The 15927-nt window shown below is 41.5% G+C and overlaps 1 protein-coding gene across 2 annotated transcripts in view; it reads right to left on the bottom strand.

Annotated features, from left to right (window-relative positions):
- BMPER (BMP binding endothelial regulator) overlaps window positions 1-15927 on the bottom strand; it is a 147931-nt gene that overhangs the window by 4292 nt on the left and 127712 nt on the right. For both annotated transcript variants that reach the window (XM_034068249.1, XM_031042434.2), the window contains exon 14: window positions 3948-4078. In XM_034068249.1, the coding sequence (XP_033924140.1) occupies window positions 3948-4078 (131 nt within the window). The remainder of the gene's footprint in view (window positions 1-3947; window positions 4079-15927) is intronic.

Here is a 15927-nt window from a genome sequence, read left to right as displayed (position 1 = left end):
TTTTCTGCTGTAGGCAGTCAAGAGTGGCATTATTAACTTGCTGTCAAGGGGAAAATCAGAGAAGTACAATGGCTGCTGTTTCCTGGATGGCTTTTATTGTTGAGTGCTTCAGTTGCTAACATGTGGTGTGATTGATCCAGAACATTCCACTTCATCAACGCTTTAAAAAATAAAAATAAACACATTCTGCAGTAGGCTTCCTGGGGCCTGCTGAAATGAATCAGTACCATGTAAACATGGAAAACAGAAGTGATGCCATTGCACCCGTCTTTTAAGGCAAATTCCTCTCTTAAAGAACCAAGCTCTGTTAGCAATAACTTCCTTAGTGCACTAGCAAAAAAATAATAATTCAAAAACCCAACCCCAAAGCACAAAAGTTACTAATAATACTGCATTTTGCAATGTTACCAGTCCCAACAGGATTTTTCCACTCTTCTTCTAGAACATGTGTTTGGCATGACAGATGTGAGCTTCCTCAGACCACTTTCTGAGCTGGCAGGATGATAGCTAGCTCCAGTCCAGAAGCCATATAGACACATAAATACAGTACTATGCCTGAGCTAATAAACCCTGCCTAATAAGGCTATACAGTTTTCAGACCAGGGCTGGTTTATTCCAGCCAGTTTGGCAGCTTCACAGAGAAGGCTTGTATCTGTCTGTGCCTGTCTTTGTAGACATGGCTATAATTATTTAGGAAGAATTCTTGCTCCCCAACACAAAAGCCAAAACACCTATCATGGAACTGCTGAAGGATTCCCTTGGTGGATGATATCTGGTAAATCTGATTCCACAGAAATTCCTAGGCTAATTTGTGAATCAAGGAATCATCCTGCTTCTGCTGGTGTTGAACAATATGGGCTTTTGAGGTTTTTTGTAGAACTTTTTCAAACCGAATGTTACTCGTGGTGCTTGTAATTCACAACATCTCCCTTTCTAACACAGCAGAAGGCAACAGATCTGGGCACTGACCTTTTAATGATACACTTGTGTAAATCTTTTCAACTTTTAGTTTTTAATGAGTTTCCACTGAAATGTCAGAATAGCCTTATGATACGTACTCACACGCGATAAAGCCATTAAAGGAAAGCAACATACAGCAGGGAAAAAGAATGACTTTGGCCAGAAAATTCCACAGCAGAGAAGAGGGGACCAATGAGAGAAGAGTCAAAATCATATATACACTCATCCTCCTCTAGTCTACCCAATCACATAGGGAAAAGAGAAAATTGCTCAGTTTTTATGAGGCCGTTAGAGCATGTCAGCACATCAGTGCTACCATGTGCATTTTGCACTTTATTATAGTCTATATCTGCTTTTTATTCTTGCCTGTATAGTCATGCCCACGACAGGGAGTTATTGCCATCTGCCATCCTTGAGTCTTCTTTCTCTCAGTGCCCTCAGAAATTCAATGTTAAATTACTGTGGCCCAAGGCCTTTCACCACTTCAGATTACTTAATTGCACTTTATAAACTGCTTGCTTGTCCTTTCTTGGGCTAACATCACCCCACCCCCACCCCCCATTTTTTCTATCTCCTTTCCTCTTCCATTTGTATCCTTTATTTTACACCTTGTATCACTTTGTTTTATTTCTTCTGTCCCTCATGCTGGATCTCCTGGCATTTTTTCTTCTCCATCACTCATATTTCTCCATGTGCCTGTCCTAACAGGTCTCACTTCCCACTGTTTCCCATAGAAACCCATATTCCTTTCCAAACCCTCTCAGTTCCCTTGCAGATCTCACAAACCTTTTCCTACCCTAAGCATATTCCTTACTCGTTAGCGTCTTCTTTTCACCCCTCCAGTTAAATGACAGCTGACATTCTCCATACCAAGCCAAGCTCAAAGGACAGCAAACCTTGAGCAGGAGTATTTTGTGGAGCACTGAAAGGAGGATATGCTGCTGCACTGGGGGAAGAAGAAGAGCAGGCAGGGAACAAGAGATGTAATTCAGCCTCCTGAGCATCCTGTTTGGCTGGCCCTCCAGACAACACAAGCTTTCTGAAGGTTGTAAAAATGAGCTAAGCACACAGCAGTCAGGATAGAGGAACTGGCAACCACACAAGATCTGGTTTTATAACACACAAAAGAATAATTAAAACCTGACTTTACTAATAAGCATACTCCATTTTCATCAGAACACAGCTCTTCCAAGTATCCCACTAGCTATGAAATGTCAAGCAGGAAATGAAAGTCACAGAGCGCTAAAATTTTATTACGGATATATTGTTTCATACCCAGGAACTTTTATGCATAATTAGGACATAATAATTGTAACTACAAGTTTTGGGGAGAAAAAAAAACAAGTAAAAGATTAAAATCTTGATGCTGGCTGCTGGTAAATTATGGACTGCAGTGGATGCACTTTAATGTAATGCTTACTGCACGATTTGCTGTAGAAGATGGTGCTACTTTTCTGATATCGGATGCTTAAGTGTTTTGAGGGTATCTGACCGGCAGCTTATCTCTATCTTCTGCTTAATAAGATTTCCTCTTTCCCTCTAGAAGCCTGCACTGAGATTAAAAACTTGGGTGGATTTAAGCAGTTCTTTCATTAGCTTTAATGAAAGATGTGCATTTAAATTCCTCCATAATGTTCTCTCAAGGACTGTTTTTGCCTCAGAAACTTTTCTTGTCTTTGGTAAAATGCCAGAAAAAAAATGTGAAAAGAAGCTTCAATTAGTTAAGTCGTGATATGCCAGCACTTGTATAAACTCCTTAAGGCAGGGACTGGAGTTTTTATTCCTTTTACAGCATCAGCCACAGTGAGGTCTCAGTCTGAAGTGCTTTGGACAAAAAAATGAATAACTAAAGTCAGGATGCTAGTAGATCAATAGATTAAAATTACATACATTGTATGTCTGAGACCACATCCTTGAGTAGGGCTTTCACTTAGTGACACCCTGTTTGGATTTTAATGTTCCTTTGTAAAAAAAAAAAGAAAAAAGAACCTTTGGGGAATAGTCAATCAAATGTAATTTGCTTGATCATTCCCTCATCCATGCTATCGTGACTTCAACAGAAAAGGAAATAGAAGTTGAGAGAACAGACCCTGAGCCACACAGGATCACCAGAATGGACCACAGAGCAATAGCTCTTTGATGAGCAGTGAGTACCCCTCTCTCATTGGTTGGGGTTTTTTTTCTGACTACTGCCAATTGCTTTACATAAACCTGAATACACTTCCAGGCAAACCGATGCCATTATAGAATGTCCTAAATTAGTGAGACCATCATCAGGGGAAATATTACTCTGCAATATTGCATTTTACTTCAAGTGACCACAACCACAGGCCACCACTTCTCACGGAAACAATTATGCACAATCACTGGCAATTAATGCATTCCTAATCACATGGGGAATCTGGTCCAAGCATGAAAGACAATGCAGGTTTGAATTTTAATATTCCATTAAATACATTCTCTCTCCTTCCCTTGTTGAACCCACTGCAATCATATATGCATGTTGTCTCTGGAAATATAGCTGTGTTCAACAGAAGGTCAAAGGAGTCTAATCACTGTAATCACAGAATCCTAGAATGGTTTGAGTTTGAAAGGACCTGAAAGCTCATCCAGTTCCAATCCCCAGCCAAGGGTAGGGACAGCTTCTACTAGACCGGGTTGTCCTAAGCCCCATCCAACCTATCCTTAATCAACCGTTTACATATCCTGAAAGAAAAAGGTACTTACTTCTTCCTGGAAATACATATTATTAAGACAGGTGGCATTAGAGGTGAGAAGTTTTGCAGCAAAATAAACATTTCTAGTATTTGATGGTTACAAATCTTTCCTCATAAGGTCCTTCTCTATAACTCAGTATGCAAGTTCCCTGCTGGTACAATTCCAGTCCTTTCTAGATGGTTCATTTTTGATCCTCCTCCAACAGTAAAAGGACAGTAGCCTATTAGCTTATCCACTGGCTTACAAAGAAGCAGTCCCAAAACACTTACCTGCACAGTTCTGCTCTGGTACCCAGTGGATTTTGAGCCCTTCCCTCTGACAGGCTCGGGCATACGCCAGGAATGACTCGCAGTAGCAGTTTTTATGAACCGGGCACTCACACATGTCAGTCACACAGGACCTGCAGAACAAAGTCCCAGAACAAAGAATTAGAGAAAGCTTTGGTAGATACCTGTCCGAGGTTTGGAGCTGTTTACATGGAGTTCAATGCCACAGCAACTTGTGCTAAATGGCAGGGAAGTTAAACACGTCTCTGCTGTTACATCCCAAGGGCTCAGCTCTTTTTTGATGTGCTGCTCTGACGCAGAAAGTCTCAAGGGCACCAGGGAGACAACCATGCAGAAAAACAGGAAGGTGAGAAGAGGATACAGTAAATGTCAGGCAGAGAGTACCAAGACCACAGTGGGAGAAGGCAAACTCTATTTTTGCAACAATTGTGTTTCAACACAAGATAAAGACTTCTTTCTTATTCCCTGCAAAGTAGTAATTTAATAATTATACCAATAATAAAAGCAGCATTGTTAAGTGGATGAGTTCTGCAGGTAATAAGCACATGTCTGTCCATATAAAGGATGAGAATTGGTGCCTTCTACTAGGTTACCTCCAACCTCTCCTTGGCTTTGAAGGCCCCAACATAGCTAAATGCCTGTGTTCTCAGCAGCATCACTACTTTAAGAGACTCCAAAGGAACAGGGGTGATGCAGCATAACTGAGCAGTTCTCTTTCTAGCAAATCCCACAGACACTTGTTAATATCACCCTCTTCTTCCATTGCATAAGATGGAATCATCACAAAACATGGCAGAGAGCAAAGCTGCTAATATGGCTCAAAGTGAAACTGCTACTGTGTGTGTCACCACTATATTTCAAGTTATTTCATCCAGAGCGTGTGCCCATTTGGCACAGACCTAAACTATAACTGGCAAGAGCCAGCAGACTTGCAGTCAGCAGTTTCTGCATATGCAGAATGCTCAGGTGCTTTGGCAAATGCAGCAATGCAAATTCAGAAATCCCAAGAAGCTACTGCTCTGAGTGGAATCATTAGAATGCAGGGACAAGGTACCCTCTGAAAATTCAGTTTCTCTGCTTTCCAGGAGTAGCTCTGTGCATGCACCTTGGTGTTCCTCTGCTCCAGGCACATGCAGGGAGTTTTGTATGTCTGTGAGAGGTGTAAATCCTCTAGAAAGACCAAGGGCTGAAGTAAAAAATGACTTCTCCATGTTAATTGTTCTTGCTGTGGACCAAAATTTCAACTGTCTGTAGAAAAAGAATGGATACAGGCTTGATTTTCCAGAAACCTTCCCTATAGCTGATGTAGGTAATAGTTAGGAAAAGGTGCAAGCACCTCAGAGTAATTAGGAGCTTTAACGGTCATACAATACTTTAGTGTCACTGGGAACTCTTTATTCAAAACTATGAGAGAGGATTAGTGGTCCTTCGAACACAGACAAGCTTGTTTCTGCATATCCAACAGTGCCCCTTAAAGAGGAGTATTTACCTTTGCCAAAGTCACCAGCTCTTTCAGTGACCATTCACATGGTTAAACCTGACAGTTGTACTTGACATTTCCATGAGCTTTTCTTCATTTTACTCTCAGTGGACCCCCAACACAAAATTACCTAGAAATTCACTGTGTGACAAATAAGCAATGTAAGCGCTAACATAAAAAGGTTATCTGTCCTGCAATTACTGATATATGCTTACTGTGAACAAACAGAATTGCTTTGGATCAAGTCTACAACATGCTTGTTTCTATAGACCAGTGGTTTTCATTTGAAATAACTTTACTTTCTAGGGATGATGCAATTTTATTTCACTTTAGTTCTGCGGTAGGTCCCTTTACATCTTTCCCAGTAACAGATGTTGCTGTATGGGTATCACAGCTGATGGGCTGCAAGAAACAGATTAGCACAGCATCCCTGGCATTGTTTGATGTTGTTAGCTGATAAAAGGCCTTGTATAAGCACAAAGGGTCACCTTTTTATGTGACACACTAAACGAGTTTACACTGTTTCCTTTGGCCACAACATGCTTGTGATGTCTTGCTAGCATCCCTGCAGCTGGCACTGCTCCATATACCCCACAACATTTAGGAGGTGTATGTCTCATTTTACAGTAAAGTAGATGCTGGTTTGGTGGTGCAGCAGATTATTAGCATAAAGGGAGCCTGTAATAATCTCAGAACCAGAGAATGGTTTGGGTTGGAAGGAACTCCAAAGCTCACCCAGTTCCAACCCCTGCCATGGGCAGGGACACCCTCCACTAGAGCAGGTTGCTCCAAGCCCCTGTGTCCAACCTGGTCTTGAACACTGCCAGGGATGGGGCAGCCACAGTTTCTCTGGGCACCCTGTGCCAGCGCCTCAGCACCCTCACAGGGAAGAGCTTCTGCCTAAGAGCTCATCTCAGTCTCCCCTCTGTCAGGTTAAAGCCATTCTCCCTTGCCCTATCCCTACATACCCTTGTCAATAGATACAAATTTAATTATTAAGGTACGATTTCATAATCTTTTTGACCCTGTGCTAACCTCCTTTATCAATCACAATTTACTGTTCTCCACGCAGATTTAGTTATTGTTAAATTCTGTGTTATTTAGGAATGTCTGTCAGTACCAGGTTGGTTATGTGCTCACCAACTTCCTGCCTTAGAAATTATAAAATCCTAAACCTGAGGTACTTCCTCTGCTTTCTAGAGCATAAGTACATTTCCATTATCCAGAGGAGGATGCCACCTCCTGCACTGACACTACACCATTAACCCTTGGCATCCAGAGATGTCCAAGGCTGTTCCAATTCAAAGTTTCACTCTGGATTCTCAGAGTTTCACTCTGGAGTGAAACATCTCCAGTTTGGCTGGAATTAACACGATATGCTACAGTGTTCAGCATGTGTGTCCACTAAGGAAGGTAGCATGCCCCATGCAACATAAACAATCCTCTGATTCATTACACGCCTAATTGCTTGGGTAGCCTTTATTTTCCTGAAGTGTTTAATCCTGTTGATAGCTGCTGGGCTGAAGCGTGGCTAAGGAGCAATCATCAGATTGTGGCAGGTTTATTAATGAATTACAATTGCTAATTATTTCTAAGAATATATTAATTACAGTTAAATAAAAAATGAGGGTAAAGGAAGCAATATCCACAGCCGCTAAGAAGTATCCATCAAAATAAACCCTTTTTTTTCCCCGTTAATGAAATTCCTTGGTGGCAAGTTTAATGCATTAGTATTAATTGTAGTTAGATGGATTGGCAGTTGAAGGAGCAGAGTCTGATAAATAGATTTGGTGACATAAACTGTATTCATGCAGAGGTTTAGCTGTACTCTAACCTGACTGACAAACATCAGGAAAATAAACTTCTAGTAAAACTCAGGAATTAAGCCAATAATGAAGTTGTACTGACAAGGTACCACACTGCACACTAACAGAGACTTTGGGTCTTCTAAGGTATTGTGACGCTTTATCAAGACCAAAATATTTGCTTAAATGAAGCTTCAATATAAATCCATTACAGTCATACAGAAATAATCCCATGAGATTGCAGGGCAAGTTACTTATAAAAAAGCCATTTTACCAGCTATGTCAATACACACAAGATACTTTTGGGCAGCTTAGCTCTGCTCTCAGTGAAATCATACAGACAGGCAATGATGTCATCCAAAACAAAATGACATTTCTTTTAAGGACATATTTACGTTCATCTGTGATGGTGTGTTTTATCTGGAGACCCTGCTTCAAATAAGCACCAGAGCACAGCCAGCTTCTCAGTCCTCAACTGGTACCAAGTGCCTCACTGTGATGCCTTTTGATGCTGTGGATGCTGCCTGCAGGGTGTGTGTCAGAGATGCCGCTAATCGGGTGTGTATAATCACCAACTGCTGCAAGGGGAAATCCATGAAAGTGAAGGCATCTGGCAGCTGTGGGACACACCCTTGGAGGAGACAAACGCACACACATTCTGCTGCCACATCTTCAAAGAGAACTGCATGAGTACACTCCTTCAGCAGCAGCCCTTTTTCACATTAAACCATGGAAAGTCTCCAAGTCCCATAGAGGGCAAAGAATCGAGTCCTGTGCTACATGCATGATTAAAAGGAGGAAGAAGAAAAGATCAGAGCAACAAAGCCTACAGCTTTAGTCAGTGCCACGCAGGACTGAAATGGCGGATGTTCACTTGCTGAACACGATCAGTTCCTTTTCCTTTGCAGTACACACAAATCCACAACCAGAAACTGGGGAGACCTTATAATACTCTTTCAATATCTAAAAAGGGCCAACAACAAATCTGGAGAGGGGCTTCTGCAAGAGCATGTATAGACAGGACAAGGGGAATGGCTTTAAGCTCACAGAGAGGAGACTGAGATGAGACATTAGGAGAAGATTCTTCACCATCGGGGTGCTGAGGCGCTGGCACAGGGTGCCCAGAGAAGTTGTGGCTGCCCCATCCCTGGCAGTGTTCAAGGCCAGGTTGGATGGGGCATGCAGCAACCTGCTCTAGGGGAAGGTGTCCCTGCCTGTGGCAGGGGGTTGGAAATGGATGAGCTCTGGGGACATTCCAACTCAAACAAAACTGGGATTTTAAGTGGAACTATTTCTTTCTGGATGTTTTTTCTTTTTTCCACATTTCACAACAGGAGTTTGATGCAGGGTATTTTTCAAACCTTCAAGAAGTGGCTCTATACAAACGGAAACATCTGCCTCTTTCTACCAGTAGGTCTCAACAGACTTTACAAAAGCAATTAGAGACTGCATCACTACATTCATTTTATGTATGTGAAGAGAGGCATCGGGAGGTAAAGGGGTTTGTACCTGGAAGAAGCTGTACACTTGCAAATTCCAAAGCCTGAAGGGTTATCTACGAGAGAGGAGAACTGATTTCCAGCCCCACCATCCCATGAGACAGACTTCTTAGGATAACTCCTTACTGGGTATGCCAAATCAGAGTTTTTAGTACAAAGCTTGGTCTAATTTACCACTAGTTAGGAAAATTGCCATATACCAGTTGTTACGTTGTTATAAGAAAGTTTGTTTGGTTTGGTTTTCCTACAAAGTTTTAATGAGTTGCCATTACTTATGGTCCCAGATAGAGAAGTCATTTCATAAGGTAAGAAGATGAGAAGCCAACCCATATTCTGATGTATAATGGAAAGGCTCATGCTGTTGTTATCGCAAGCTCTCTCTTGTCTGTATGTGCATGTTTAATCTTACTGAAGTATTGAAGCATGGTATGTAGAGCTGAAGACTATGGCTTTGAGGCTTGAGATCAGAGGCTTGAGATCATTCTCTCTTTCACCATAATTTACTAGTATTAATGCAAAAGCAGCAAATATCTCATGAGGAAGGCAGTTTTGGAAGCTGCTGAAAACACAGAAGCCCTTACATCTATTGAGTATTTGTTCAAAGCACTTGCCTGGGGAACAGACTGCTCATGCAGCAAAGGCACTCATTTTCAAGGATCATTTCTGCCAACACCAGGTAACTATATCTGCACTCCCTCTATGCTTTTCCTACACATCATAACAATGGTAACATTGCCTTGGGGATCTGATAAAGTCATCCATCACAATGTTAAACCATAAGTGCCCTAACTCTTTTTTCTGGAAAGTGGGAGGGTGCCCAGTAAAAGTAGCAGGCAGCATACATGTGTTTTGTACTGGAGACTCCCCCACGGTACCAGAACTCCCACACTGCTGAACTGGCTCCAAAAAAGCACTAAAAAATGCGGGAGCAGAAAGGAAACTCACAGCTCATCTTCGATGAGTGCACAGCAAATCTACTGCAGGCATATGCTTTCCATGGAGAAATCTCATTTCTATAAAGAGAGCATTGGCCATAATGCCTGAGAATATCGCAGTTGTTTTTGGCAGATTGCAGAGGAGTTTGCAGTAGTAGGCATTTGAATCACGCGTTCAAATTTCATCCTGATCCCAAATTTTTGTGTGACTTTTGACTCAGCCATGGACTCTATTGCCACATGGAGCCAAGCGGAAAGAAATTATAAAATATGCAGCTCCACCAAAGGGCAAGAGCTGTGTGTGATCTAAGATATCTAGGGCATAGCAGTCATGCTACACCTACATTGAAGAGTCCTAATTTAACTCTGAGCGCCATTGTTCCTGCTCCAGATATAGACTTCGCACTCAGAGATAATTAAACAGAATCACACAAGATAGCCACATTCATCCCTGCCTTGCCAAGGCACTCTTTCAAAGCAGTTATTTAGAGGACTTCAGTCAACTTGGGAAAAGGATGCTATAAATGCAAGTGGTAATTATTGTTGGTAATTTCCAATGTAGCAGAAACAAACAGCAATTCATTTTTCATTTCTCTGCATATCCATCTCCTTTAAAAGTAGTCAAAACCCATACTTTTCTTACAAAGGGTAACCAAAAATGGTATTTTCCAGGCACTGAATAAATGAATGTTCATGTAGATCCCTGGAAAAAAAGTACTGTGCTGCACAATATCACCACAAGCCTATACTATGTACTACTAAAAGTACTCTCCAAAAGTATTAAAGCCAAAAAGTATTTTTAACCTTTCTATAAAGAGCAATCTGTGCCAGAATTGTGTTTCATTGCCTTCACCAACATTACCCACAAGAATATGGTAAAATGAACAATGAAATGTTCTGGAACATTTTCTAAAACTGCTTAAAATGAATGTTCTCAGTACAGCACTACCCTGACACCCACTTACAATCTCTCTGAATCTGAAGTAGCAGTGTTAAAGGCACTTAAAAGGGAGTAATGAGGAAGAACCAAATAAAGAACAAAACAACACAGCAACCTCCCCTACCTCTTTCTTCATGATAATTTGCCTCCTAATGTGTCAAGTAGGCTTCTTGTCTCTTGTGCTTGGATACTTACAGGCATCTGTGGCTTTAAATGTTCTTTCTCATCCTCAGAATGGAAAGGTTGGCTAAAATCCCTCCGTGGGGAAATAGCTGAACCATGACTGAGGAAGACAATGAAGCCCCATGCTAGTCTCCAAGACGCATCTGGTATGACTCAGAATATTTCCTAGAGCTGAAAGTTACAGTACAGCTGAGCAGCTGACTTGTCACCTTTAGAGAGAGTGGATTTTTGCTCAAGAAACACTGGCAGATGATGGAAAGGCCACCCACAGCCCTGGAAGAGCTGACCCCTTGCACTGCCACTCACTTTCAGAAAGTGGGAGAGAGCTTTCACCTCATCCTCTCCTCTTTCAGTTGTGCTGGGCCATGAAGGATTTAACCTTTAAAGTCCTGGCATTTGAAATAAATATCTGTATGCGTGAGAACTCGAGTTGTTTTGAATTCACATGTAGCATTTAGCTTGAAGTGAAACAGTTCAAACCAGAATGTGCAGAACAGAATTATTAGAATAAAGAGGACATACAGCACAAGTTTCTTAAGCCATATCAAACAGGTACCCAACATCACACTGAAATGTACCTATCAAAAAATACTCTCTTTTACTTGCTTGCTTGAGCTATACACATACAATTTGTTCCAGCCTCTTTGGTGAGGTTACTGCAAAAAGGATTTGTCTGCCTGTATGTTGTATGATCTGTGGTTTGTGTACCTGACTGGAAAAGACAAGGACTATAATAACTCAGCTTGAGAACATAGTTTCCAAACTCATTATAAAGGGGTAATTTGTAATAAGAAGTCTGGACCAACAGAAAGATACAGAGGCAAATTTAGGAGTACCACCTAGACCCTGACACTGAAGGTTCAAAAGATGGAACCTGCTTTCTGAAGACATTTATTTTCTTCAGGTAACTAATATCCAGTCACCCACTTGCAACTATCCATCAAATAATTGGTAAAGATTTACAGTAGCAGTATTTCTAATGCTACCTGATATGGTTTATCATGCAAAGCCTTCTGGTGAAAATAACTCTATGTGCTCTATGGGTTTAGTGTTCAGAAAGAAAGTAACTTCCTAAGGGTTTTTTAACATTTCTATTCACTGCGTGCACACACTTAGCTTAGCACTTACACTGCTAATGTGAATTTGCCTTATGACAGAGACACTCCATCGTAATGGAATTTTCAGTGTCCTCTGGCATAGTTACAATGGAAAACCCATCACTGCTTTGAGCTTTTGCATTATGTAATTGACATAAAATTTTATCTTTCTCTCCATGTCTAGACTTGCTTTTTAAAGAAGAGTCCACCCAGTCCCAGTTCTTCAGGCACAAATGGAGACTGAACTGTCGTATCTTATCAAAAGAGAAGAAAACCCAGTCATTCCAATTCTATTTCAAAAAGACAGACACATTTTAATATCTAGCTTTACACCATTCAAGTGGCACTTTCAATCAACAGCTAAGCTTTGCTATTATGTTTCATACAGTGCAAACGAACATGGCATAGACTAAAAGAATCTGATTTCACCAACTTTCACTTTAGTAGACAGAGAGCTCATTAGCGTACTCTGCGCGACTGTCCTCATCTAATGAACAGCCACAGGTTTTCCAGGAGCACTATGCATGTCCTAGATAGAACCTACAGAAACATAAACCATGTAGACATACCAACAGCATATTATCATAGTCATGAGACAGACATATAAAATAATGCAAGTTTTAAATCTTCTAAAATAAGAATTCAAAACAGATCATCCCCTTCTGTCTAATGACAAAATATACCATGGCCCTGCTATGCTATCTGTCATAAAAATATGTTATGGTCTATAACAAGAACAACGAGAACATGAAGCAGGAAATACTTCTGAAGTGCAAACATAAACTGAAGTTATCTTTTGCTTTTGTTGATGATTCACTGCATATATTTCAAAGGAGGCCTTGTGATATAATAATAAACAGGATGGTTAGTTTAGAAACTCACATTCTCATCCTCTGGCTTAACCGTGGCTTATTCTCATCCGTGGCTTAACCCATATAAAATTAATTTCAGTCAAGAATATTTTTCCTCTAGGTGGCTGCAGAGCATTTAAAAAGTCACTGGCACCAGATGGAATATGAAAGAAAAGAGCAAGGGAAAGGGCAGACAGGAGACCGCCACTTAGAAAACAGCTTTCCTCCTTATCTTGCTCCTTTTACAAGACAAAGGCCAAAAATCTTGTTTTGGCAAAATCCGGCTCTATAAGCATGCCACCTCCCAGCCTGTAACATACAGGGCGTTTCATCTCAGAGGTCTCCCTGTTTGCTCCTCATCAAAGATAACTGCTAAAAATGGGACTTGTGAAAAGTGGCATAAGAGCCAGCTTAAACTGAATCTTTTCAATTAACCACTGTGTTCCTGGCTTTATGGCTTCTGTATGGTCCTGACCCCGACCCATACAAAGATACGGGCACATAAAGCATGATATAGGCAGGATTCAAACACGCAAATGCAAAACTGCAGTCCTACCTCGGTTGTCCTGCCCATGGCGAGGCTGACCTTGCTGGATATTTAGTTTGATAAATATTTATTATTTGCTAGATATCCATGCTGGATACCTAATTCCCATTTTTATGTTCCCTCAGGCACCTCTACTTTTGCTCTGCATGTTCTCAAGACCATGTGGGCACTCTCAGGCATTAACTTGACTGGCACTCTGACAGAGAGGTCCTCCTACCCACCAAGAAGGGTTGTCTTAAAACTGCAGCAGCGCTGCCATGGGCCCATACAATATTCAATAGAGAGGGTGAACATAATAGTTTGATAGTGATACAGGACTCAGTCAGGAGGCAGAGACTTAGTTTCTGGTCTCTGGTCAGTTTGACTTAGCCTGCTACTTCGTATGCAGAAAGCTCTGGATAAGACATGTTCTGCATGCTACCACAGTTCTTTAACCTTCCTGACTGCAAGATCTCATTTGCAAACCACTGTACAGAGCCTGTAAACACAGTGGATGAAACGCTGGCTCCAGTGAAATGGATGGGGATTTTCCTACTGACAGCAGAGGAGCCAAGACTCAGAACTGTCAGCAGCCTTCTTTTTTTTCTTTTGCAGTTCTGTACTTCAAGGCTTTGAAGGATTCAGACTCCTTGAGCACACAACTGAACATTCAATTCAAACTTCCTTAATTAAAATGCTATGCATTAAAATTTCCTGTGCTAGACATAGCGACTCCACGACATATAAGCCCAGCCTAGGAGCCACAGGAACCCACATGGATGTTACAAAGTCAGAATGACCTCTTTCTCAGTGAGGTGGGATGAGATGACATGACCAGATGGAGCCAAGCTTTATTCTCCTTCATGACAAACTTACCTTTCAGTGTGTTGTTTGGTCACAGCCACTTACTTGCCTAGATACAAAGGCTGATGTGAATCAGCAGTCTTTAAAGAGAAATGCTAGCCATGAGCAGGAGCAAGCCCTTCCTATAACAGAACAATCATGACCACAGGTTACTTCCCTGATCATCTGTGTGTGATGCCAAACGGCAAAGATGCTAAGATAAATTATGGGCTTAGTCTTGCCTACAAAGCCCTAAACATCTGAACTTGACTTTGCCTCTTTTTGCTGGCTAAGCAGAGACTCTATGGAGCAGATCAATGCCTGATGTTAACCACCTTAAACACGCTGCCTGATGGAGCCACAAAGCAATTAATTCTCTCTCCATCACTTTTCACTCCATAAAATCTTCCCTTGTCTCCCTGCAGAAGCAGCAGAGAGATCTCAGGGCTGTACCAGTTTGTTATGCAGCTTGCTGTCAAACTTGGCAGTGGTTGCAAGCTACTCAAAACCTTTCTCACCAGCAAAGCTTGCGGGTAGGAATTGTCAGCACTGAATGTGCCTTTGGGAAGAGGGAGGCAGCACAGCAGCAAGGCAGCCCATACAGCATAGCTCCTGAAGAAGCCTAGCTGACAAGAGAGAGAAATCCCAGGAGGCAATATGGAAGGAAAAGCTGTTGCTGGAGGTTGCACAGGACTCACAGTTCATGCTCTCCATAGGGCCTCGGGAAGCACAGTGTTTGCAGTCCCAACCTCTGAGAGGCCACTGATTTCTTCCCTTTAAGGTGAGCATGTGGCAACTGCTCAGTAGTTTTTCTGCTCCCATGGATCTTTCCACAGGTGGGGAGCCCAAGGGCCAGTATGAAAGCATGAGCGGATTAGCTCTGTCAAAACAAAGATCCTGGGTTTTGTGCCAGTAAGGAAAAAAAAAAGAGGGAGCAGAGAATGCATAAAATAGAGCATATAATATATTGAAGGAAAACTGGTTTTTAATAGAATGTTTTCAAAGTTTTCCATTAAACTCTGGTCGCTTGCAGTGCAAGTTTTGGAATGCAACTCCCTCATCCCCTTAGGATGGTCTGCGTTTTATTACACTAGTAAGGCAGCCCACCTTACCCCTAGCAGAGTTACTGCATGAAATGTTTCAATCTCAAGTGGCAGGAGCAAAAGCCCCTCCTGATTGATTTTCAGCTGCTAATCAGGGGCCAGTGATTTAATGCGTTTTTTATCATGTGCAAATTAAACTTTTGTGACCAAGCAGTAGTAAATCATGAATGCTCACATCATCATGAATCAGATGACAGGCATCCAAATGCTACCCATACGATGACAAGATTTTAGCTGAGTTACTTAATGAGAATGAGCAAAGGAATGTATCAAAGGTAGATTACATCAGGCACTTTTATCCACTAATGCCACAGCCCCATCATAGAAGGCCACCAAATTTGTTAGGCATGATTTGCTCTTAGTGAAGCCATGTTGATTGTCACCAATCCTTTCCCAGTGCTACAGAAAGTGATGTGATTTCACCCTGCTCTCTGAAGTTTCCTGTCTAAATGTAGCCAGTGTTAAGCCTCTGCTTTCTCACAGTCTCATTAGAGATAAGTGACCAGGACTCATTCTTCTGAGTTGCAAGATAGTGGCTCTTGAACATGCTGTCAAGAGACTTATTCTTCAAAATACTTCAGAAGAAACACTCAAGTATGTTTTACCAAATCCTCCTTCCATGTGAATCTTGTAAATAACATCTATGCTAACCAGAAGCAGTACCGTTTTGCTGTATTTTCCTCTTTCTCTACGTGTGTGC

The sequence above is a fragment of the Melopsittacus undulatus genome, chromosome 1, assembly GCF_012275295.1.
Source record: "Melopsittacus undulatus isolate bMelUnd1 chromosome 1, bMelUnd1.mat.Z, whole genome shotgun sequence".
Taxonomy (NCBI): Eukaryota; Metazoa; Chordata; class Aves; order Psittaciformes; family Psittaculidae; genus Melopsittacus; species Melopsittacus undulatus.
This window is presented reverse-complemented; position numbering and strand designations above follow the sequence as displayed.